Source organism: Leucoraja erinacea, chromosome 30 (genome assembly GCF_028641065.1).
Source record: "Leucoraja erinacea ecotype New England chromosome 30, Leri_hhj_1, whole genome shotgun sequence".
NCBI classification, from domain to species: domain Eukaryota; kingdom Metazoa; phylum Chordata; class Chondrichthyes; order Rajiformes; family Rajidae; genus Leucoraja; species Leucoraja erinaceus.
This window is the reverse complement of record NC_073406.1, coordinates 19,057,351-19,083,182: the sequence shown is the minus strand read 5'-3', so window position 1 is coordinate 19,083,182 and position 25,832 is coordinate 19,057,351. Positions and strand designations below refer to the sequence as shown.

The following is a 25,832-nucleotide window of genomic DNA, read 5'->3' as shown; positions in this document are numbered from 1 at the left end:
TATTCATGTAATTGTCCAAATGTATGCTGCTGGGGTGTAAACTACCCAAACGAAATATGAGGTGCTGTTCCTCCAATTCTGGTCCTCACTCTAACAATGGAGGTGGCCCAGGACTGAAAGGACAGATTGGGAATGGGAGTCGAAGTGCTGAGCAACCGGGTCCCAATCTGAGGGGGGAGGCGGGGGGGGGGGGGGTGGGGTGTGGTGTTGGGGGGTTGCTATGGGAGGGGGGGGGGGGGGGGGTGCGTGGGCGGGTGGTGATGTGGGGAGCGTTGGAGGGGGGGGTGGTGTGATGTGGTGGGGGGGGGGGGGGGGGGGGGGGGGTGGTGGGAGGGGGTGAGGTGTGGTGGGGGGGGGGGGTGTGGTGGGGGGGGGGTGTGAGGTGTGGTGGGAGGGGGTGAGGTGTGGTGGGGGGGGCGGTGGTGTGGTGTGGGAGTGTTTGGTGTGGTGTAGGGTGGTATGGTGGGGAGGTATGGTGGGGGTGGTGGGAGGTGAGGGGGGGGTGGGAGGTGTGGTGGGGTTGAGGTGAGGTGGGGTGGGTGGGGTGGAGTGGGGTGAGGTGAGGTGAGGGTGGGGGGAGGTTGAGTGGGGGATGTGGGGGGGGGGCATTGAATAGCCCAGCCACCAACAGGAACAGTCACGGGTGTCACGGTGCCGCTTATGTCCGGTGTACAAGTGCGAATCATCACTAATGCGACGCCGCTGTGTAGTTGCCTCGGGTGCGGGTTCTCTCCCCCCCCCCCCGCCCGTGCACATCCCATTTCCTGAATGTTTTTTTTTAAAAGCCGGAACTGTTTGCAAATAGTCACGGCGCTGGCGACGAGAACAACTTCAATCACGGTGAGGATACCTGGGGAGGAGGTGGGGAAATGATCATTGCATGGGGTCGAGCGTGTGCAGAACTAGCAGCTCACGGAGTCTGCACAGCGGAGGTTGAAATGTTGGCTAATTAATTGGACGGAATATGTCGTTGGATCGTCCGTCTCGCACCCCCCTCTCCTTGCGTCTGACAACAGTGTGATGTTTAAATGGGCCAAGTTAACAGCGGCGGAGAGGGCAAATCATGTTTCGGCTCTGAACTACAGCGTGACTCCAGAAACAAAAATGTAGGTTTAAAATAAATTGTATGAAGCTATTCAGTAGTAATAACTTTTTTTTCTTCAAAAAAAAAAAGAAATTCTGGTCTTTTTGGAAGTCTAAAGAGGGGGATGTTTTTTTAAAAAATTTATTTAAAAAATAAGAAACTTTAGCATTTGGTGGAGATGGTACAACTTTTTCAAGAAGTGGGTTTGATCAGAGTGGGCAGAGCGGCGCGGTGTGACTGGACACACGTTTGGTCCGTTTGAGGTTTATTCATTGAAAAGTGGCGAGGGGGGGACAACCTTACCACGAAATGTGAGGTTACATCGAATTTTAGAAAAAAGCCGCTGCTAGTTTCGTCCTCGCCCGGAAACAAGAGAAAGGTAATCAGTTAGAAAAAAAAAGCTTCAGGTCGATAGCGGATCAATAAGCATTTCGCCAAGATAATGTACACGGCGGCGAGTACCTTTCTGAGATGTCAGGTACGGGGAGACAGATTAGAGCGACGGCAGAGGTCGACGTGTTAGATCTAAGTAAAGCCGACAAGACATTCCTGGTCGAGGGCTGGAGATATCACAGGTCGAGGCCGCCCCTGCATTTCAACGGCTGCTGTGGGAAGGAGAAACTAGCGGGAGAGGAACTTATCGCCAGCCTGCACATGAGGATGCCAGCTATCAAGAAGGAGAGGGTGGACGGGGAGATGATCACTCGGGGACTGCTGGATGGTTTACCCGAATATCTGCCCCCACTCACTATCCCAGTGGTGAGACCTCACCATCCGACGCCTTACGAGCACATCTTCACCCGGCGCCAGCGTGCTTTCCTGGGTCTCCCGGAGCCCGCTCACCCGAGCGACCTGCTGCTGGAGCGCTTCCACTCCATCCCCGACTTCCAGCCCATCTTCGACAACGGGGAGCCCTGCATCGAGGTGGAGTGCGGCGAAAACAAAGCGCTCCTCTACGTCCACAAACTGTGCCAGGGCAGCAAGGGACCTTCCATCCGCTACCGGGGCGAGTGGCTCACCCCCAACGAGTTCCAGTTCGTCAGCGGCAGAGAGACAGCCAAGGACTGGAAGCGGAGCATAAGGCATAAAGGTGGGTGCAGTGAGACAGACAGTGAGACAGAGAGGGAGAGAGATCGATACGTTTGGCAATAAGAGGGAGGGAGAAGTGTGGTTATTCCACACTTGGGGACAGCTCGCGTCTTCAGCAACTCAAAAACGTGCGTAAAAGTTGTTCGAACTGCACTCAGTATGGGTACACTGGGTCAATAGATTGTTAGGCACAAAATGCTGGAGTAACTCAGCGGGACAGGCAGCATCTCTGGAGAGAAGGAATGGGTGACGTTTCGGCTCGAGACCCTTCTCCAGAGATGCTGCCTGGCCCGCTGAGTTACTCCGGCATCTTGTGTCTTATCTTCGGTTTAAACCAGCATCTGCAGTTCCTTCCTGCTCAATAGATGACTATGTGTTCAACCGGTAATTAACTGATTACCAACCTAACAGATAGATGACCGGGATGGGTAATAAATGCATAGACTTTAGTTTTCCTCTTTGGATTCTTGCAGCAGTGGCATTTGTGTTCGGGGGAGAATGAGGGGAGGGGGCGTGGGCTGCTAACTTTGGAAAACGGGGAGGGGGAGACAGAGAAAGATGCGGTTTTAAAAAATAAAGTGAGACACTTCAGCCGAGAGTTGCTTATTGCAGACACCACGGGCCAAATATGTTCTGGCTTTGCAGAGATTATGAATGATTAAATCTTGTTTGTTTTTTTAAAAGAGGGTGGGGGGGGGGGGGGGGGGGGGGATTGTGGGTGGATGGGTTTGTTATTTGGAGCTTTGGTTGTCAATGGTGTAAAAGTTTAAAGGGAATCTGGAAGTGAGCGAGCACTGCCGTGAGTTAAACTGCCGGCGGTATCGATTAACGAACGCGTGCTGGCCAGAAGTGGAATATGGGGGGGATGGGGATGGGATTGGGGGGGTGGGGGGTGTGCTGTGCTGTGCAGTGTTGTGTAGTGCTGTGTTGGTGAGATATGACAAGAGCGTGGGTGAGCCAGGAAGCTGTTGTGTGCGCAGAGCGAGGAATGCCACCAGGTTGCCGCTCCGTGTCAGTGCCCCTGTGAGCCAGTCAGTCAGTCAGCCGGGCGCTATCTATGGAGACTGAAGTGCGGGTGAGCGGCGCCAAGAGCCGAGCCGTGGGGAACCGTGCCCACCCGCGGTGTGTGGAGGGGGTGACCTCCCGCTGAAACTGGGACAGAAACAGACACGGGCTGAGAGTGGGGCTGTCTGCAACCCAGTCTGAGTCACTGTCTAGCTCCGGCCTCTGGTGTCCAGACATCCTGACAGTGTCTGCGCCGAGACACTCGCACCTCTGGGGACACTGTGGTCCCCCTGAAAACCAGTGAGGACAGTGTCTTGACCGGGTCACTGGTCCTCTGGTATCCAGTGACTCTGGATCCAATGCAGACGGGTCTCGGTCCGAAACGTCAGCTATTCCTTTTCTCCAGAGACGTTGCCTGACCACCGGTCACTCCAGCATTGTGGCTATCTCTCTTGTCTTCAGCGAGTTAGTCCCTGCACCAGTCTGTGGCCCCTTGCGCCGACAGTGCTCGCCCCCCCCCCCCCCCCCCCCCCCCCCCCCCCCCCCCCCCCCCCTCCTCCCCCCCCCCCACCTCCCCCCCCCCCCCCCCACCTCTCCCTCCTCTCTCCCTCCTCTCTCCCCCCCACCTCTCCTCCTCTCTCCCCCCCACCTCTCCTCCTCTCTCCCCCCCACCTCCCCCTCTCTCTCTCCCCCCCACCTCCCCCTCCTCTCTCTTCCCCCCCACCTCCCCCTCCTCTCTCCCCCCCACCTCCCCCTCCTCTCTCCCCCCCCCCCCCCCCCTCCCCCCCTCCCTCCTCCTCTCTCCCTGTCCCTCCTCCTCTCCCTCCTCTCTCCCCCTCCTCTCTCCCCCTCCTCTCTCCTCCCTCCTCTCTCCTCCATTCTCTCTCTTCCTCCTCTCTCCCCCTCCTCTCCCCCTCCTCTCTCTCCCTCCCTTCTCTCCCTCTCTCCCTCCCCTCTCTCCCCCTCTCTCCCCTCTCTCCCCCCCCTCTCTCTCTCCCTCTCTTCCCCTCTCTCTCTCTCCCTTCCTCTCTCCCCCTCCTCTCCCTCCCCTCTCTCCTTCTCTCCCTCTCCCCCTCCTCTCTCCCTCCTCTCCCCCTCTCTCCCCCCTCCCTCTCTCCACCCCTCTCTCCCCCCTCCTCTCTCCCCCCTCCTCTCCTCCTCCCCCCCTCCTCTCTCCCCCCTCCTCTCTCTCCCTCTCTCTACCCCTCTCTCTCCCCCCTCCTCTCTCCCTCTCCCTCCTCTCTCCCCCCTCCTCTCTCTCCCTCTCCTCCCTCACCCTCTCTCTCGCTCTCTCTCTCCCTCCTCCTCCCTCTCTCCCCCTCTCCCCCTCCTCTCCTCCTCTCTCTCCCCCTCCTCTCCCCCTCCTCTCCCCCCCCCCCCCCTCTCCCCCCCTCCTCTCCCCCCCCCCCCTCCCTCTCCCCCTCCCCCTCTCCCTCTCCCTTCTCTCTCTCCCCCTTTCCCCCCTCCTCTCTCCTTCCCTCTTTCTCTCTCTCCCCCTCCTCTCTCCCCCCCTCCTCCCCCTCCCCTCCCCCCCCCTCTCTCCCCCTCTCTCCCCCTCTCTCCCCCTCTCTCCCCCCTCCTCCTCCTCTCCCCCCCCTCCCTCCCCCCCCCCTCTCCCCCCCCCTCTCCCCCCTCGCTCCCTCCCCCTCTCCTCCTCCCTCTCCCCCCCTCCCCCTCCCCCCCCTCCCCTCCCCCTCCCCTCCCCCTCCTCTCTCCCCCCTCCTCTCTCCCTCGCCTCCTCCTCCCTCCCCCCCATCCCCCCTCTCCTCCTCCTCCCTCCCCCCCCATCCCACCTCTCCTCCTCCCCACCCACCTCCTCCCCCTCCTCTCCTCCTCTCTCCCCCTCCTCTCTCCCTCGCCTCCCTCCTCCCTCCCCCCCCCCACCTCTTCCTCCTCCCCCCCCACCTCCCTCCCCCTCCTCTCTTCCCCTCCCTCCCTTCTCCCCCTACCCCCTCCTTCCCACCCCTATCCTTCCCTTCCCCCCCCCTCCTCCCCCCTCTCCTCCTCCCCTCCCCCCACTCCTCCTCCCCCCTCCTCTCCTCCTTCCCCTCCTTTCCCTCCTCTCCTCCTTCCCCCCCCTCTCCTCCCCCCCCTCTCCTCCCCCCTCCCCTCCCCTCCCCCCCTCCCCCCTCCCTCCCTCCCTCCCCCCCCTCTCCTCCCCCCCCCCCCCCCCCCCTCCCCCCCCATTCCCTCTTCTCCCCCCCCTCTCCTCCCCCCCCCCTCCTCCCCCCCCCCTCTCCTCCCCCCCCCCTCTCCTCCTCCCCCCCCCTCTCCTCCTCCCCCCCCCTCTCCTCCTCCCCCCCTCTCCTCCTCCCCCCCTCTCCTCCTCCCCCCCTCTCCCCTCCCCCCCCCTCTCCTCCTCCCCCCCTCTCCTCCTCCCCCCCCCCCCCCTCCTCTTCCCTCCCCCCCTCTCCTCCTTCCTCCCCCCCTCTCCTCCTTCCCTCCCCCCCCTCTCCTCCTTCCCCCCCCCCCTCTCCTCCTTCCCTCCCCCCCTCTCCTCCTCCCTTCCCCCCCCCCCTCTCCTCCTTCCCTCCCCCCCTCTCCTCCTTGAAGTGTCTACGGCACTGTCTGACTTTGCTGCGCCACTCTCTCTCTCTCTCTCTTGCAGTCTCCCTGCCAGTGTCAGCCTCTCTGGCTCCGACACTGTTGCTGGCTCCCAGTGCTAAGTGTCTGGCTCCGGGCTGTTTTTTCTCTCTGTCTCACTGGCAGGGCTCTTTAACACCGCGCGCCCCGGCCTCTTGTACAAACAACCTTCGCCATTGTTGCAAATAAGCAAAACTGCCGCACTTCCTCAAGAGTTGAGTCGCTTTAGTGTAAACCAACAATTCTCTGCTCGTGTGACTGAGCGGAGATGAAAGAGGCGGAAGGGAAGAGCTTTTCCCGGTATTTTTAAGGTCGTGTCGCTGCGGCTTCGGGGATTTGCCCGTAACAATTCCGCGTCTATTTAAGGAGGACCGTGAATATTTGAGAGGTGATTTAATAAGACTTTCCTCACCCACACACAAACACCAGCGTTGTGCAACAGCACCGATTCCAGTGAGAATAGAGTGGGGTTTTTTTTTAAATCCCCCCCAGAAAGTAAATAGTTTCATTACTTGTCCTCCCAATACAGGGAAAAGTCTGAAGACCCTTATGTCAAAAGGAGTCTTGCAAGTCCACCCTCCAATCTGTGATTGTCCCGGCTGCAGGATCTCGTCTCCAGTGGTAAGAACCGCTTACTATGTGTGTGTGTGTGTGTGTGTGTATATTTATTTATTTATATATATATATATATTATTATAATAGTTATGATTTTAAAATATCTTTCCTGCTTTGTGGGAGTATTTGTGGAATTTTTTTTTAAAGAAAATGTAATATAGAATAAAAAGTTAAAAAAAAAATGTTTTAGCAATTAAAGCTTTGCAAGCGATACTATCGACGATTATGTTACTTTTGATTAGATCATGGCGATGTGCTTATTGGTCTTGTTATTGCTAGCTCTTAAAGCGGGAGGGAGGGGGGCGGAAGCCGCGACTTGAAGCGCACACACACACACTCACACACACACACACACAGAGGAGTCCTGCGGTGAAACTCTAAACAACTAATCTTCCTTCCCTGACTTGACCCCATGTGAATGAGAAACCTATCAAAGCCGCCTCTCCCCTCCCGATCAATCACTACCGTCCAGTGGAGCTCTCTTCCAGGGGGCGGAGGGTGGGAGGGATCAAGGCCATTAATCAATTTGTCGGCGTGTCTCGGCCACGATCCCTGTGGGCTCCTGTCTCTTAAAAAAAAGTTTGGCAAATTCACGACAAGACACGTTCTACCCCGCTTCCTGTTGGAGTTCAGATTGAATTCCATGAACGGGGTTGAACGAAAACGGCTGGCGGCTGCTGGAAATGCAAAAGGCCATTTTTGTAAAGTTAAAGAAACCAGAACAAGTAGTCGCGTTGGTGTCAACTAAATGAAATGGGGAAATGATTTAAGGATCCGAACTAGAGACCTGGGGTCGTTATTTTTGACTTTGCACTACTATATGTGTGTGCGTGTGTGTGTATATGCATTTATATGTATGTGTATATACACACATATATGTATATTTATGTATACACCCACACACATATACACACATGTGTGTATATATATAGATATATCACGTGTGTGTATGATGTATATTATACAAATACCATACATGTGTATGTACACACACGTATGTGTATATTATTATTCACTACAGTATTTACAGAGTAATGTTTACATATTCTGTTGTGCTGCAACAAGTAAGAATGTCATTGTTCTGTTTTGGGACATAGGGCAATAAAACACCTTTGACTCTTGAACGGAAAAAATGTTACGAGCTTTGGGGGTGGGAGTCGGGGCCCCAACACTGCCCCGCCACGAATGAGCTAATTTAATCTTACCCCCTGCTCCTGTTCCCCTTGACGTCCCCATGGGCCAAAGGTCTTCAATATTGAAATATCTTTAATGTCTCAGTCTCCACAAGTGTCTGAGAAAGGGAACTCTGAAAGTTAAATCATCTACTGAGCAAAAACTCCCTCCAGTTGGGGAAAAATCATCTCAACATTTAACTTGTTAATATCACTTTGAAACATTTTATGTTTCAATAAGAACACTTCATTTTTCTAAGCTCCAGTTAGTTTCATTAATTTTGAAGCCATTGCTCCCAGCTTCATTGTGTGTGTTTGGTTTAAAGATTCGGTCCTTCAGCCCACCGAGTCCACTCTGGCCATCGATCACCTGTTCATACTAGTTCTGTGCTATTCCACTTTCTCATCCACTCCATACACACTAGAAGCAATTTGCAGAGACCAATTAACCTACAGACCTGTACGTCTTTGGGAAAGTGCAGACTCCATACAGACGGCACACAAGGTCAGAATCGAGCCCTGGTCTCTGGCACTGTGAGGCAATGGCTCTATCAGCTGCACCACTCTGCCCTTTGATCATGTAAATCAAAAAATACAAAGCAATGAATGTCTTCAAATATAATTTAATAAAATGTACAACAATTGCAGTGATCACCCCATCCTGAGTTTAACATTCCTGAATATTGATTTGTGATGTTTGCCAGAATGTTATTTAGCATTCACTAGAATATCACAAATGGGTTTTGTTCACCTTAGACCAGTGTTTGGTTACTCGGAAGATAAGATTTCTATTGAATTTTATCGGCGGCACAGTGGTAAACTTACAGCACCAAAGCCCCAGGCTCAATCCTGAATACAGGTGCTGTCTGTACAGAGTTTGCATGCTCTCCATGTGACCGTAAGGGTTAACTCCGAGTGCTCTGGTTTACTCCCACATTCTAAAGACGTGCAGATTCGTAGGTTCATTGCCTTCTGTAAATTGTCCCAAGTGTGTAGAATAGAACTAGTATACGGGGTGATTGTTGGTCGGCACAGAATCGGTATGTTGAAGGGCCCGTTTTCATGCTCTATCACTAAACTGCTACATTAAGGGTGGAGGATGATCCCTGAGAGAGAGAGCTGTGTAGATGCTGAGTTTTAGAGGCTAGTGCAGGTGGTTCCAACATTGCACATTTTAAGCTAAGTCTGTGATTCCAGTGGAGTTTGATGTGTAGTTGCCCATTTTTAAGTCTGGAAAAGCTGGAAACACCTGCCCAAATTAAAGGTAGCCACAAACCACTCATCCAAATGTTTTTCCAAATGAAAATGACATTGATAGATTTTTTTTCCATTTTGTAAACTGGGGAAAAGTATTACTAACTGTCTGTACTTTTTTTGAAGCTGTTGAGCAGAATGCAACTAGTCTGTGTGTATGTACGAAAACCAGGTGGTATTAGACTATTCAGCCTGAAGGATCTCGATCTGAAACTTCACCTATCCCTTTTCTCCAGAGATGCTGCCTGACTCGCTGAGTTAGTCCAGCATATTGTGTATAACTTTGGTATTATATAGTTTTTGCAGAATAAAAAGAAAGACCTGTCAGTGAAAAAGTGAAAAGTAAATGATTTGAACTGTTTTGAAGATCACACACCCTATAGAACAATCATGCATCCTTGCTTGTGATACTGAACTAGGGAGGGGAATTGATAGAATGTGAGGGGGTTTATCATTGAACCCTCCCAACCTTTTCATTGTCTTGGGTAGACACTAAATATTGGAGCAAATGAGCAGGTCAGTCAGCATCTCTGGAGGAAAAGAATAGGTGATGGTTTGGGTCGGAACCCTTCAAACCCTTTTCAAAGGTTTCTCTTCGAAACCCTTTTAATCGTCTTACTGTTTCTTTTGATTGTGTCATCAATGTGCTGTGTTTAACATGCACCCAAAGCCAGCTGGCACAAACATGAAGGTCTACGTCTTAGTATACGGGGTGATTGTTGGTCGACTCGTGACTTCCACTGATAACACAGAAAACTGCTGAAGGTATCATGGAACTGAGATCTCGGTCTTTCTTTGTTTTTCGAAAGTCTGCTCTTCATCTCCCTGTAGTCTGTTTCGTGTTGCTCTGAGAAGAACCCGTATTTAAAACGGAAGATTTAAAATTTGTATGTTGCCATTTGTAATGGGTGACGGGAATGATGTTTGCGTTGGTGGCTTCTTAACCTGCAGCCCAGTTGGGATATTCATCGCCAAACCTCCTTCTAATGTATTAACAGCTAATACAATTATGTTGCCATTGATTTTAACTTACAATGTAGTATAATTTGGTATAGTAGTGTTTTCCAATGCAGGAATAATGTGTATACATGATGTGACCCTATCTAATTGAAAAGTGCCCTTTACTCCAGGCAGTCTGTGAGGCCATTGAACTGAACTTTGTAATTTAGAGCAAGCCATACAGACTAGTATTGCGTGCAGTTATTACAGCTTTTGTGTTGGGGCTTTATTTACTTTTTTTTTGCTCTTTTCCCCCCCCCTTCCTCCCCCCCCCCCCCCCCCCCACACAGTTAATGTCCAACTTTTTCCCTTTGTCAGTGATGCATATTGTGAGAGGGATGGGGTGGTGGGAGGTTGTGGCGATGGTGGAATCTGGTGTAAACTAGTCTGACTGTAACTCAGATGAAGGATTTGTGTACTGATGTGGCCACACAGGATGGCAGGCAAACTGTGGTGATGTGGTCGAACACTTGACTGCTTCCTCACTCAGCGTTGGCAGTCAACATTCATGCACAAAGTAGACATTGTGAATTGCAATACCCGAGGGTCATGATGCCAACAAAAAATTCCTTGAGGCGTGGTTCTGTCCAGGCACAAACTATTCAGCTTTAAACCCACTGCCCCTTTCAATTAAGTCATGTCTGATCTGTGCCTCAACTCTATTTACTCACCTGAGTGCCAAGATGCTATTGTAATCAATAGTATAGAGCAGTGGTTCCCAACGTGGGGCGTACACCCCACAGGGGGGCAATTTGATTTTTAAGGGGGGCAATTTGATTTTTAAGGGGGGCAATTGAGCGCAACTGAGGAGGTCTGGGTCCAAATTTCCGATTTTTATTTTTTGGATTTTCCATCAGATTGTAGTTTATGTTTCATATGTTATTTTGAGTAAATAATTTTTTGGGGGTAAAAAAGGTCTTTATTGTGTAGTTATTACATAATCCCCACGCCATCGCTCTTCATGCACGTTGCACGAAGCGCGCAAGGTCACGGGAGAACCTTATTTATTGAACCATGTTCTTTTGAAGCTTGTTTAAACCAAGGTATTGAAATGATAAGAATTATATATCACCACATGGGGGGGGGGGGGGGGGGGGCATCAGGATTTTAGGGGTGATTAGGTGGGGCATGGCAAAAAAAAGGTTGGGAACCACTGGTATAGAGCATGGAAAAATGGCAAAAGGTCAAAATTGTTCTGTGATCCAGTCACAACTCGGAGCTCAGCCTGACTATAATGTTCTGTCCCCCATTTAGAACACTGGAGCAGCGGTAGAGTTGCTGTCTGAAAGCGTCAGAGACCCAGTTTTGATCTTGTCTACGGGTGCTGTCTGTATGTAGTTTGTACATTCTCCCTGTGACCACGTGGGTTTTCTCAGGGTGCTCCGGTTTCCTCCCATATTCCAAATAAGTACAGATTTGCAGGTTAATTGGCTTCAGTACAATTGTCCATGGTGTGTTGGATAGTGTTAGTGTGCTGGGTGATCACTGGTTGATGCAGACTCGGTGGGTCTAAGGGCTTGTTTCCCCGCTGAATCTAAAGTCTGAACTGTTGATGCAGGGGTGACAACATTCTGCTACATTGTTTATTTATAGTTATCAAACGGTAGATAATCTGTTTTTTATTCCAATCTTTACAGTACCATAAAACCATCCAAAGCAGAGTGCTGGAGTTGTTGGGAACATTAGTCCTAGACATTCACAATCTTTCACCTCTCTTCCAGCTTTACACCCCCCCCCCCCCCCCCCCCCCCCCCCCCCCCCCCCCCCCCCCCCCGACCTGACCACCTCGCTATAATCAGTCTGAATAAGGGTCCCAACCCAAAATGTCAATGTCATGTTCCCCAGTCCTCCACCTCTCTTCCAGCTTTATACCCGCCCACCACAATTAGTGTGAATAAGGGTCCCAAACTCACCCATATATGTTCTCCAGAAATGCTTTCTGACTCGAGCATTTCTCCAGCATTTTGTCTTTCTTTGTAAACCCGCATCTGCAGTTCCTTGTGTCTACATCTTGTAGTTTAGTTGGCTACAGATGTGATAGACGCACAAGTATTCATCGTGACCTATCTCTTTAGTATGGTTAAGAGATACAGAGCAGAAACAGGCCCTTAGACCCACCGAGTCCGTGCCGGCCAGCAATCCCCACACATTAAAGCTATCCTGCACATATTTTTACACACACACCAAGCTAATTAACCTGCACACCTGTACGTCTTTGGAGTGTTGGAGTAAAAGGAAATCTTGGAGAAAATCTCAGGCGGTCACGGGGAAAGGTTTAAAAACTCCATACGGACCGCACCCGTAGTCGGGATCGAAGCCGGGTCTCCGGCGCTGCAAGCGCTGTAAGGCAGCAAATCTACCGCTGCGCCACCATGCTGTGTCTATTAATCATTTAAAAAATAAGTCCATGTGCCAGGTTTGGAAGCATTTTGATGTTGCACTGAATTTCTGGAAAACCAATCGCAGTCAAAGTTTCCGAATTCATAGTAGATCTATGACTTTGTGTGGGAGACGGGGAAATGGAAAAGGTAATTGTATCCAAAGGCATTTTATTTCAGTGCAACATAAGTCATGCATTTTCAAAATCTGTTTAATATTGTTAATGATGGGAAATTATTCAGATTTATTTTCTGGCAACTTCAATGCTACATCTTCCAATGAACAGTAGAAATTTCATTTTATTTTCCAAATGCCATTAAAAATGAATGACGACACATTATGGAAGAAAGCGTATTCTATAAGAGGCCTGGGTTCAATCCAGACAGTGGGTGCTGTCTGTGTGGAGTTGGCATGTTCGCTCTGTGACTGTGGGTTTCCTCTGGGTGCTCCGGTTTCCTCCCACATGCAGATTTCTAGGTTTATTGGCCTCTGTGTATTGCCAGTGGTGTGCAGGGAGTGGATGAGTAAGTGGGACAACACAGAACTAGTGTAAATGGGTGATCGATGGTCGAAACCCATAGGGCCCATTTCCGTGTGTACACCAGACACCATGTGTTTTGAACAGGCAAGATCTTCCGACTGCTGGTTCACTTAACTACTCATCACTAATTTAGTAGCAATATTTGTCTAGCTAATGCTGGTATTGTTCCAAATGCATTTGACAAAAAATGTATTGGCAAAGCTTTGCACTGTTGTCAGTCCACAATTTTTTTCATAGCGCACACACAGTAGAGCGGCCAAAATTTCCCAGCTCGCCAGAATAAAATGTTACCAGGAAACTGTCAAGTTACCAGCAACGTAGTGTCTGGAAATGAGTAATCAATTAAATAAAACTCTTTTTCTTTTCTCTTTGCCATCAATAAAGTTGTTGCATTTTTGATCCTAAAAAGTGTTGTAGAGCTTAATCGAGCAACCAATTTTAAAACAATGCAAAATCCAAAACATAGTTTTGAAAAGAGGGAGGAGAGGGGCTGAGGGAATATTACATATATAGGCCACTTTTCTATTTGTGGGGAAGTGATATAGCAAAGGTGACACATTAATGTGTAAACAAATGTATAGTGGTATTCATGGCTACTGGTGAGTCTTGCTAAACAGCCCAGAGAGTTTTTAAGACAAGGCGCATAGAAACATAGAAAATAGGTGCAGGAGTAGGCCATTCGGCCCTTCGTGCCTGCACCGCCATTCAATATGATCATGGCTGATCATGCAACTCGGTATCCTGTACCTGCCTTCTCTCCATACCCCCTGATCCCTTTAGCCACAAGGGCCACATCTAACTCCCTCTTAAATATAGCCAATGAACTGGCCTCAACTACCTTCTGTGGCAGAGAATTCCAGAGATTCACCACTCTCTGTGTGAAAAATGTTTTTCTCATCTCGGTCCTAAAAGATTTCCCCCTTATCCTTAAATTGTGACCCCTTGTTCTGGAGTTCCGAACATCGGGAACAATCCTCCTGCATCTAGCCTGTCCAACCCCTCATAATAAAAGGTATAAATATTTTTCTGCTCCATGCACATTGTCAATGTGTCCACGTTATCTGTGGCACAGTGGGTAGAGCTGCTGCCCCTCGGCACCAGAGAACTGGGTTTCATTCTGACCTTGGATACTGTCTGTGTGGAGTTTGTATGATCTCCCTGTGACCAAGTGGGTTTCCTTTGGGCGTCCCGGTGTCCTCTACATCCCAAAGGCATGCGGGTTTGTAGGTTAATTAGCGTTTGTAAATAACCCCTCGTGTGTAGAAAGTGAATGCAAAAGTGGGATAAAATAGAACTAGTGTGTATTATCAGTGTAGACTCGGTGGGCCAAAAATGGCCTATTACCCTGCTTCATCTTTCAATCAATCAATGGTTTGCCTTGTACAAAACACAAATCAAATGACCAGTCTGTCTATTGGGGGACACATTCAGGTTTCAAACAGCCATCAACAATGCTAATGAGAATATAATGTTACCTGAACAATGTAATGTTCCCTAATAACTAGCTGGTGCTGTCCAATGACCTCATTAATATAAAGTGCGCAGGTATCTTGATTTTGTAAAGGTGAATGGACTTGAAGAACATTTCTGGCTGTGTGTTCTCAAATATCATTAAGAATTTTAATATCATTAAGATAAGTTTTAGGTCTACATCTTTGTGTGATCTTTAGATTCTTTTTCTTATTTGCAACTTTGAGTTACACAAAAATGCTTTGGTGTCAACCGTCTATACAGCAAAAAATATAGGCTAGAAGGTATTTCTGCTAATATAGATGCATGTCTCATGTAGACCATGTGTGTGTGTGTGTGTGTGTGTATATGCACACACTTTGTCACTTGCATTTGTACACTCACATTTCCTCGCATACACACACACACACACACACACGCTTTTTCTCACAGACACACACCTATCTTTCATCAAGCCAAATAATGGAATTTATAACATAATTTACAGTCGAGGAGACCATTCAACTCACTATGACCATGTTGGCCAAAATTGGACCTTGGCCTACCCACTTCCATTCTATAATCCTACAGGCTACATCTCTTCACACCACATCCAGGTACTTTTTAAAGCTTTCTGCTAACATCACCTTCTCGGGCATTCAGTTGCAGATGTCACATCGCACCTATCTGCCGCACCTTCGAACGAACATGATTTTTCCACTGACTTCAACCAAATTGGATATAATCTCTTTAACAGCTGCATTAAGGGGGTTTTTTGCACTTAATATGCAGATATTTGGTCAATTAAGATCAAATATTCTGTCCAAATTTAATTCTAGATGGGACAATGCAATGGTACCGAGATGCTTGTGGTGACTTAAATTCCTTCTGCATTTGTTAATGCCGAGATCCCAATCTCAGTTCCAAGGGCAACTTTGGACAAAGTGTTGAGAAGTTTTAGGTTTACTTTCCACGCTTCATTGCTGGACCTCAGATTTTCTGAAATGAAATTTGAAGTTTATGCTGGAAGAGCTGGATCAATCATAGCGGCACGGGGAACTGTCGATAATGGAATCTTGCACAAAGTGTTGCGGCAACTCAGTGAGGAGGGAAGGGATGGGAATGGCAACACTTCAGGTCTGGGCCCTTGTCAGACTGCAGAAGGGTCCTGACCCAAAACTTTGCCTGCCCATTCCCTCCACAGATGCTGTCTGACCGGGTGAGTGCTTTGTGCTTTGGATACATCTTGGGGATAAGTAAAGTAGTCCAGCAACGTGAAGCAAAGCTGTATAAGTGCAACTGAAATAACGTGTAATGTAACCAAGTTGGAAGGAACTTCAGATGCTGTTTTTCACGGACGATAGACACAAAACGCCGGAGTAACTCAGCCAGGACAGGCAGCATCTCTGAAGAGAAGGAATGTGTGACATTTCGGGTCGAGACTCTTCACACCCAAACTGAACAGCATTCTCTTTCTCCACTGATGCGCCTGCTTTTACCGATAATTTTCCTGCTGCTTGCGATCTGGACTGTACAGTATTGACAGTTCAAATAAACAAATAACTGCCTGATGGACGTGACAAGTTCCGAGGGCAGTGTCAAGCTGTTGCTCTCATCGGAAGTCACTGGGGATTTTTTTTTGTTTCAGAGGTGGGGTAGCCACCAAACGCGAAGGGACTATTTTAAGATGGGTATTAACAATGTCCATATTTAGCACAAGGTGGAAATTTTGTTTCAGTCATGGTCGTTGAGTCTGGATGGAGGTTGAGGTTTGTTGTAAAGCATGGAGGGGGGAGGGAGGGGGTGGTGGAGAGAGAATTTTCACAGTCGGTTCACCTTATAGGTTGGGGGGGGGGAGATTTAATGGGAGCCTGATGGGAAGCTTTTTTAACACAAAAGGTGGCATGGAAACAGCTGTTGGAGGTGGTAGTTGAGGAAGTTACACTCCAAAGACGTACAGACATGGAGGTAAATTGGCTTGGGAAATGTAAACATTGTGTTCCTAGTGTGTGTAGAATAGTGTTAATATGCGGGGGTCGCTGGTCGGCGCGGACCCGGTGGGCCGAAGGGCCTGTTTCCGCGCTGTATCTCTAAATTAAACTGCTTCAATAACATTTAAGAGACAATCAGACGGGTGCATGGCTCGGATAGGTTTAGAGGGATACGGGCAGCTGGGACTAGTGTAGATGGGGCAAGTCAGGCCCTTTCCACAATGTATGACTCTATGACTGAGTGTCGGCAGTAAGTGGGTCCCACTAACACCTCTATTTACAATTGGAGAACAGGCGACGCTTTGGTTCTCTTGCACGAGTGTTTTAATACAAGAGTTGATTCAAAGAAATATGTGTTTTTTTGGGGGTTTTTTAAAACCCGAGAAACCCCGTTGGCTGCCGAATTGCCCTTTTAAGTGTTATTGGTGGCTGCGGGTTGCTGGTACCTGCAAGGGAGACGGGAGGAGGCGAGACGGTCTCTGCAGCTGTGAGCTGCCGCTACCCCCGCTCAGGAAACCAGCGGTCAGCGTTTGCAACGCGCCGCAGTCTGCAGCGGGGCGGTCGGTCAAAATGTGTGTCGCCTTCCTTATCGCTCCATCGCCAGTCAGCTACCCCTCCCTCCCCTTGCTCTCTCTCACACACACACAGATAAGTTAGAGCAGACCTGGAGTCCTCAGAAAGAAAGGACTTTTTTTCTTTATAAAGTGTCTTGGCAGTCTCTCTCTCCCTCTCTCCCCCTCTAATTCTTCCCACACAATAATCTGCAGCCTGCTTTACATTTTCCTCAGATCTGCGCCAGTCTCGCTGACACACTCTACGCCTGGTAGACAAAAAGTGCTGGAGAAACTCAGCGGGTGCAGCAGCATCTATGGAGCGAAGGAAATAGGCAACGTTTCGTCCCGAAACGTTGCCTATTTCTCTTCGCTCCATAGATGCTGCTGCACCCGCTGAGTTTCTCCAGCACTTTTTGTCTACCTTCGATTTTTCCAGCATCTGCAGTTCCTTCTTAAACACCCTACTCGTTGAGGGAATAGAAGGCATGAATCAACGAGGCAGCCCAATTCTGAACGGTGGCAACAATTGAAGTTTAATGGCTATATTTAAGACGGAGTTAGATGTGGCCCTTGTGGCCAAAGGGATCAGGGAGTATGGAGAGAAGGCAGGTACAGGATTCCGAGTTGGATGATCAGCCATGATCATATTGAATGGCGGTGCAGCCTCGAAGGGCCGAATGGCCTACTCCTGCACCTATTTGTTATGTTTCTATGTTTAAAAAAACAAACTAACAGCCGGCCTCCATTACAACTGATCTTTGTGTTTCAAAGCCGACCCATCTCCCTCCAGTTTCATTAAAAGTTTCGCGGTGGCGCAGCGGGTAGAGCCGCTGTCTCCGGCGCCGGAGACACTGGTTCGACCCTGAACTCGGGTGGCTGCGCTGTCTGTGTGGAGTTTGCGTGTTCACCCACTCCCCACCACACCCCAAAGACGTTTGTAGGTTAATTGTGTCCCTCTGTAACTTGCCCCGAGTGTGTAGGCAGTGGATGCGAAAGTGGGAAAACATAGAATGAGTGGGATAGGTGGTCAGCATGGCTTCGGTGGGCCGAAGGGCCACGTTTCCACTCGGTATCTTTTAAATCAATCCATTCACGAGCGAGAGTGGGCATTTTGCCATTTAATGTTTGCTGCTCACCGCTAGCTTTGGGGAATTAAGCGCTCCAGCCTTCAATCTAATGGCCACTATTATGGGAAACTGTACAAACCGCGCGTGTTTGGATATCGACACCTCTCCAAAGCCGCTCTCACCAAAGAAACGCGTTTCCTCTTCGCTGGACTGTGTGTTCTTTTTCTTCCTTTAAAAAAAAATCCGAACCCTGGAGGCTGGCGGAAATTACTGGTCGTTTCGGGTTATAAATAATGGTCTCTGTGAGATCCAGCTGTAAGACTTTACTGAAGACATTTCCACAACGTGATAGGGAGGGGAGGAAAAGCAGGGCGGGGTTGGAAAAAGCATTCTGGGGGAACTTAATAACCCGTTGCTCATAAAGCAAAATAAGGGAGTTTATCTAAAACAGCACGGCAGAACTGTGTAAAATCAGCATTATAACTCGGCATGTGCATAAGTTATAGAAACAGAATTAGGCCATTTGGCCCATCTACTTTTTCCTCAACCCATTTTCCTGCCTTCTTCCCATAGTTCTATCGATCTCCGCCTTAAAAATATCAATTGACTTGGCCTCCATAGGTGTCTGTGGCAATGAATTCCACAGATTGTAGCAATGAAATGGTGGCGAAATTCAGCAGGTCAGGCAGCATCTTTGGAGGGAGAAGCATTGTTATCATTTTATGTCATTAACCTTTCATCAAGGCTGTGAAAAATCATATTTCAAGTTGCACAGATTCCTTTGTAACTTTACCTCGTCTTATTAAAAAAAAAAATAACGCTGGCTCTGATGGTTTTATTTTTAGTTTTAGTTTAGAGATACAGCGCGGAAACAGGCCCTTCAGCCCATCGAGTTCATGTCAAGCGGCGATCCCCGTGCGCCAATACTATCCTACGCACTAGGGACAATTTATAATCTTGGCCAAAAACAAATTAACTTACAAACTTGCACGTCTTTGAAATGTGGGAGGAAACCAGAACAACCGGGGAAAACCCACTCGGTCACACGGAGAACGTCTCTGGTACTGTAAGGCAGCAACTCTAGCGCTGTGCCACCTTTGGGCACCTTAAATCACGCCTGATTTATAGGTGAGCAGTGGATTCTGCAGGGGGAGTTGATGAGAATTTGTAGGGAAAATGGGATTCGTGTGTATATGTTGTAAATGGGTGATTGATGGTTGGTGTAGATACTGTGGGGGAGAAAGGCCTGTCTCCTTGCTATAAATCTCTCCAAAAGTCATTGATCTGAAAGGTCATATCTGTTTCTCTCTTCAGAGATAATCTTGACCAGCTGAGTGTTCCCTGTCTCTTTGTTTTCAGATTTTTAGCACCTGATCTCGGATAGAACAGCACAGCACAGAATGGGGCCTTTAGGCCGACAATGTTTGTGCCAAACATGGAACATGCTCAGGCAGAAACAAAAAAACTTCAGATGCTGGTTTATACCAGAGATAGACAAAAAGTGCTGAAGTAACTGAAGAAGTGTCTCTGCCCAAAACATCACCCATCTGTAGACGTGATGGGCCAAATTGCATAATTCTGCTCCAATCACATGAACTTGTGCTGCCTGGCCCGCTGAGTTATTCCAGCATTTGTGTCTATTTCGATACGTAGATGAATAGGAAAGATTTAGAGAGATATACAGACTAAAGGTGGACAGGTGGCATTAGTGTAGATGGGGCATTTTGGTTGGCATGGACAAGCTGGGCTGAATGGCCGTTTTCCCTGCTTCATCAATCTTCCCTACTTTAGTGAGGCTTGGACAAGGTCCCGCATGGTAGGTCAGTCTGGAAGGGTAAGGCCTTGAGGATCTGAGGTCCAAATGATCTGAAGTGTGTTGGTGAATTGGATCCAAAATGGGCAGGGTGGCAGGAGGCAATGTGGAGGGATGTTTTTGTGACTGGAAGTCAGTAACAAGTGGTGTACCAGTGGGATAGGTGTGGGGGTGCAGGTGTATTCATTTGTACCTTTGCGGATGGCACATCAATTGGTGGCGTCATGGATTACGAAGGAAGTTGTTTAAAGATAGAGTGGGACATAGATCAGCTGGACAGTTGGGAGAGGCAAATGAACGGTAATACTGAACTTAGACACAAAATGCTGGAGTAACTCAGCGGGCCAGGCAGAATATCTCTGGGGGAAAGGAGAAGGTCCAATTTTTGGTCGGAACACTTCTTTGGACCCGAAACGTCACCTTTTCCATTTCTCCATAGATGCTGCCTAACCTGCTGAGTAATTGCAGCATTTTGTGTCTATCTTCAGTATAAACCAGCATCTGCAGTTCCTCCTTACATGGTCATACACTTCTGAAGACAAATTCTGGTAGCACTTACAGAGTAAATGATAGAGATCTTAGGAGCACAGATGTACAGAGAGACTTTGGGAATTAAAATATTTGGTATGCTTGACTTCATCGGCCGAGGCAGTATAAGAGCAGGGTTATGCAACTGCAATTGGACATAACTTTGGCTAGACTGTGTTTGGAGTATTGTGTCCAGTTCTGATTGCTACTCTACAGGAAGGGACAACACAGTGGCTCAGCGGCAGAGTTGCTACCTTGCAGAGCCAGATACCCGGGTTCGATCCTGACTATGGGCGCTCTCTGGGCGAAGTTTGTATATTCTCTCTGTGACCGCATGGGTTTTCTCCGGGTCTCCGATTTCTGCCCACACTTCAAAGACATACAGGTTTGTATGTTAATTGGCTTCTATAAATTGTCCCTAGTGTGTAGGATAGTGCTAGTGTATGGGTGATCATTGGTCGGTGTGGGCTGAAGAGCCTGTTTCCACGCTGTATCTCTAAAGGAAAGATACGTTAGCAGTAGAGTGAGTACAACAGGTAGGTAGGATATATTACACGGGTACACAAAAATGCTGGAGAAACTCAGCGGGTGCAGCAGCATCTATGGAGCGAAGGAAATGGGCGACGTTTCGGGCCGAAACCCTTCTTCACTACACAGGGCTGGGTTGATTCTCACTAGAACAGAGGCTGAGGGGTGACATTGTAGAGGGGCAGAGAGAGCATAGGTAGTCAGAATATTTTCCTTGGAGCAGGGAAGCCTAAGACTGGAGGGCATGGGTTTAAGGTGAGAGGGGAGAAATTTAATGGAGACCACAGGGATGAGTTTTTCCCACAGGTGGTGAATATTTGGATATTCTGCCAGAGGAGGTTGGAACAGCTGATACTATTACAATGTGTAAGAGGTACTTGGACAGATACTTGAATCGGAACGGCATGGTGACATATTGGCCCAACGCAGCGAATGGAAGTAGTGTAGATGGACATTACTGTGGCATGGATGAGATGGGCAGTAAGGGTCTATTTCTGTGCTGTATGCATTTATGAGTATATACAAGAGAAACATTGTTGTTTGTACAAAAATCTGCCACATTTTAGCACTGCCTGCTGTCTTCTGAAATTACTTGGCCCGGAATCTTATTCAATTTGTGATGCGAGTCCCTCCGGGTTTATTCTATTTAGTTTATATTGGTTTAGTTTAGAGATACGGCAAGGAAACTGGCTCTTTGACCCACTGAGTCTACCCCGAACATCAATTGCTCATTCACACTAGTTCTATGTTATCCCACGTTCCTATACACGCTAAGGGCAATTTGTGAAGGCCAATTAAACTACAAACCTGCACTTCTTTGGGACGTGGGAGCAAACCAGATTTCCCGGAGGAACCTCATAAGGTCATGGGGATAACATGCAAACTCAACACAGACAGCACCTGAGGTCAGGATCGAACCTGCGTCTCTGGCGCCGTGAGGCTGCAGCTACATACATTGCGCTGCTCATATTAAATATGTAAGCCCTTTTATCGAGGTTGGTTACGCCAGATTTTAGTTCAAGTCAGCGCCTGGTATTTCCATAAATTACTGCACGGAATTCTAAGCATTATTTCTGGGTGGAGAAACTTATTTTTCGACGGAAAGCCTTAGCTACAAAATGCGGTGTTGCACTTTAAGTCGGATTTCAAGCTTTCTCCCTTTGTGGTTGCGAGCAATCAACCTCGATGTGCAGTAATCACGAATGGATGCGGCGATAAAGTGGTGCTCTGGTCACCAGGAGTCTCTGTTGCTTAGTAACCCGGAGACTGAGTCTGGGAGCTGGGAAAAGCTGTCAATCCTCACTTCAGCGTGGTCCAAAACTAATGAGCTGCTCCAGAATTAGTTGATCTTGGAGCGATTAGAAAAGCGAACTGGCTAATTTGGGGTGTTTGGGGATGTGGGGGTAGAGAGAGAGAGGGGGGGGGGGGGGGGAGTAAAATCTTGCAAAAAATGCAAGAACTCCCAACATTGGCAGAGAATTAATGAATGGGATGTGTTCAGTGGTTGTCACTGTTTAAGCCCAGGAATAACATGTGGAAAGCAGCCTGTAGCAACATGATAGACTGGGCAGTTCTGCCAGGTAATTTGAAGGTGCAAGGCTGCAATCTGAGCCACATGATCTCAATTTCCCTCGACGTGGGGGGAAGGGGAGCTTAATAAATCAAAGCAGTTAGACTCTGACAGACAGATTCCCCCTTACTGATCCAGGACAACCTTGGGTTCCACCTCGGCACACTGGGAGGGAAGTTATTTTAAGTCCACTTCAAAGCATCGTTACTTTATTTTGCAAAGACCAATTCTAGAATTGGCACAAATGCTCAGGGAAGGAGGATACAATGGTCTCTTTGTCGGATGGCCGCAAGCCTTGTAACAAGGATCGAATATCGGTTCTGCCCCACACAATGTGTATTAACTTCAATGCTCTAAACATTAGAGACACGTTGAATCAAAGCAGGGGAATTTCTCTTTTTTGGGGTCTTTTTCAAGGTTGTTGCCACGATGAGGGAAAATAAACCTGAAGATTTTCCCCAAACTCACCCCCGCCTGTGTCCGTTACAGTACGTGGGTGAAGTTTTGGTGAATCCTTCAAAAGAGGTGAAATGAGAGATAATTTCAATCGTTTAAGGAGGGCTGCAAACTCCTGGCAGTGGGAATGGTGCTGGTGAAACAATGCCGGTTACCAAATTAATAATTAAATTAAACATCGGGGAAAGGAAGCAAATGTTGGGTGTTCAATGTATGCAATTTGAAGATGGACACAAAAAGCTGGAGTAACTAGGCGGGTCAGACAGCATCTCGGGAGAAAAGGAATAGGTGAAGTATCGACCCGAATCATCACCTATTCAAGGTTTCAAGGACAGTTTATTGTCACGTGTACCAATTAAGGTACAGTGAAATTTGAATTCCTTTTCTCCAGAGACGCTGTCTGACCCGTTGAGTTACTCTTGCTTTTTGTGTCTATCTTCGGTTTAAACCAGCATCTGCAGTTCCTTCCCACACATGTTTGCAATCTGACCTGGTGTTTGAACGTGCAAACTTCAGCAGATGAGGGTGTCGCCAGTTAAGGCAAATTGACACTTAAGATAATGACACTGTATTACAGTCACCACTAACATGTTTACACTCCAAGTTGAAATGGGTTTAGAGTGATCCGGAATAAAAAGCAGGGCAGCATAGTGGCGCAGCAGTAGAGCTACTGCCTCACAGTTGCAGAGACCAGGTTCGATCCTGACTTTGGATGCTGTCTGTGTGGAGTTTGCACTCTCTCCCCCTCACTGTGTAGATTTCCTCGGGGTGCTCTGGTGTCCAGCCACGTCACAAAGACGTGCGGGTCTGAAGAAGGGTCTCAACCTATTCGTGTTCTCCAGAGATGCTGCCTGGCCTACTTAGTTACTCAAGCACTTTCAGTTAATTTGCCTCTAAATTGCCCCGAGTGTGGGGAGTGGATTAGAAAGTGGGATAGAAGTGCTGTGAATGGGGATCGATGGTTGGCACGGACTCAGTGGGCCGAAGGGCCTGTTTCCGTGCTGTATCTCTAAATTGAAAGTGCTGTTGGTCCTATTAACATCTGCTTTGAACAAAGTACTTGTGAAATATTGGCACTTTCAGAAAAGATAGGGAAGTTTGATGAGAGTCCATTACAACTTCAACTGCAAATTAAAATCTTGCCATTAAAATTGAACTCAACAATATTAGCCACTGATATTTAAGAAGAATGGGCTGCAAAATTATAATAAGGGAGGAATGGGAGTGATGGGATTGCTCTACTAGTAGCCAACATGGACCTAATGGGCCGAATGCCCTTCACCCCAGCACAATAAGTACAATACCTATTCATCCCTCAAAGTAGTTGAGAAATGCAGATGCCATAAACCTGAAATTAAAAACAGAAAATGCTAGAAAAACCCAGCAGGTCAGTCAGCATCTGGGAAGAGAGAAATAGTTAACTAAACTTATTTTTAAATCTACACTAATGATGTAAACTTAGTCATGGCATCATAGAGCTGAACAGCATGGAAATAAGCCCTTCAGCCCATTCTGACAAAGTTGCCCAACTGACCTAGTCCATTTTGCCTCCACCAAGCCCATATCCTTCCAAACCTTTCCTATCCATGTACCTGTCCAAGTCTCTTTTGAATGTGGTAATGTACCCATCTCTACTACTTTCTCTGGCAGTTCATTCCATATACCAATACCATCTGTATGAAAAAGAAATTGCCCCTTGGGTCTCTTTTAAATGTTGCCCCTTTCACCTTGAACACATGCCCTTTCATTTTAAACTCCTTTACCCTGTAAATCTTCCCACTGTCAATATTTACAAGAGGAACGGTTCCAAGGACAAGGAACTGCAGTTGCAAGGATAAAATGGAGAGGGTGGATGGATTTCTCTGGAGAAGAGAAGGCGCAGGAGAAAAATGGGCAATCAAGTCCAGTCAAATGTATTGTCACATGCACAGGTACATTGAGGTACACACAATGAATTTCTTGCTTGCTGCAGCATCACAGGTACACACACTCAGACAAACGCATAAAAACAGAAATAATATATAAATCACACATACAATTTCTAAAATTAAGCCAGACATTAGTGCAGGGGTTCTCAACAATTTTCGTCCCATTTACCCCTGGTAACTTTAATAGCACATAACTATGTCATTTCACATTTATGAATAACTAATGATGAACAGATCCAAACACAGTCAGTCAATGAGAAAAAAATATGTACAAATCCAGAATCAACACATTTACACCCTGGGTAAGTGAAATTTACACCCTGGGGGTAAATTTATCCCAGGTTGGGAACCCTTACATTAGTGTAACACACAATTAGGAAAACAGACAAATCCATAGTGGAGCAAGAGGTGGTCCATATTGTCCCATTGTCAAGGAAGGATGAGGGTGTGCAGGTTGGTTTAAGGACCTTAGATGGGCACAAAATGCTGGAGTAACTCAGTGGGACAAGCAGCATCTCTGGAGAAAAGGAATAGGTGACATTTTGGTTCGAGGCCCTTCTTCATGCTGAGAGTGTATCTTTGATGTAAACCAGCATCTGCAGTTCCTTCCTACACTTTGGTTCAAGGCCCTGATGGTTTATAAGAAAGTGGTTGAGAGGAGAGTGAGATGCCCTTTGATAGAGCGGTCATGAGCTAAAGATCACAGGTACACAATAAGAACATGAGGCAAAACAATGTTATGCGTGGAGTCTGGAATAATATGCCCACAGGTGTGGTCGAGGCAGGTTCCAATATCACCTTCAACTCGGAGTTAGATAAATATATGGTGGAAACAAATTTGCAAGGTTTACGAATATGGGCCACAGGGTGAAACCCGAGAATTGTGCTGATGGAGAGCAAGACTGACACAAAAACCTGGAGTTACTCAGCAGGTCAGGCAACATCTCTGGAGAAAAGGAATATGTGATCTTTCAGGGCGAGACCCTTCTTCAGACCGAGTCAGGGGAAAGGAGAGCATGAGATATAGACGGAAGTTAGGACAAATGAATGGACGATATGCAGAAAGCTACGATAATCAGGGAAATGTGGAGCCCACAAAGGTCCATTGTTGGCTGTGGGATAGATGATAATGAGTTGCCTGAGCAAGTATGGACCTAATGGGCCAAATAGCATTCTGCAGCATTGTAATCATTTTACGATTATTGAGGTCATTAATGATAGCAAGCG

At 47.9% G+C, this 25,832-nt stretch overlaps 1 protein-coding gene across 2 annotated transcripts in view; it reads left to right on the top strand.

Moving 5' to 3' along the window:
* Nucleotides 1-755: 755 nt before the first annotated feature.
* Nucleotides 756-25,832, top strand: part of samd11 (sterile alpha motif domain containing 11) — a 250,660-nt gene continuing 225,583 nt past the window's right edge. For both annotated transcript variants that reach the window (XM_055659599.1, XM_055659598.1), the window contains exons 1-2: nucleotides 756-2,174; nucleotides 6,291-6,382. In XM_055659599.1, the coding sequence (XP_055515574.1) occupies nucleotides 1,556-2,174; nucleotides 6,291-6,382 (711 nt within the window). In that variant the 5' untranslated portion in view covers nucleotides 756-1,555. The remainder of the gene's footprint in view (nucleotides 2,175-6,290; nucleotides 6,383-25,832) is intronic.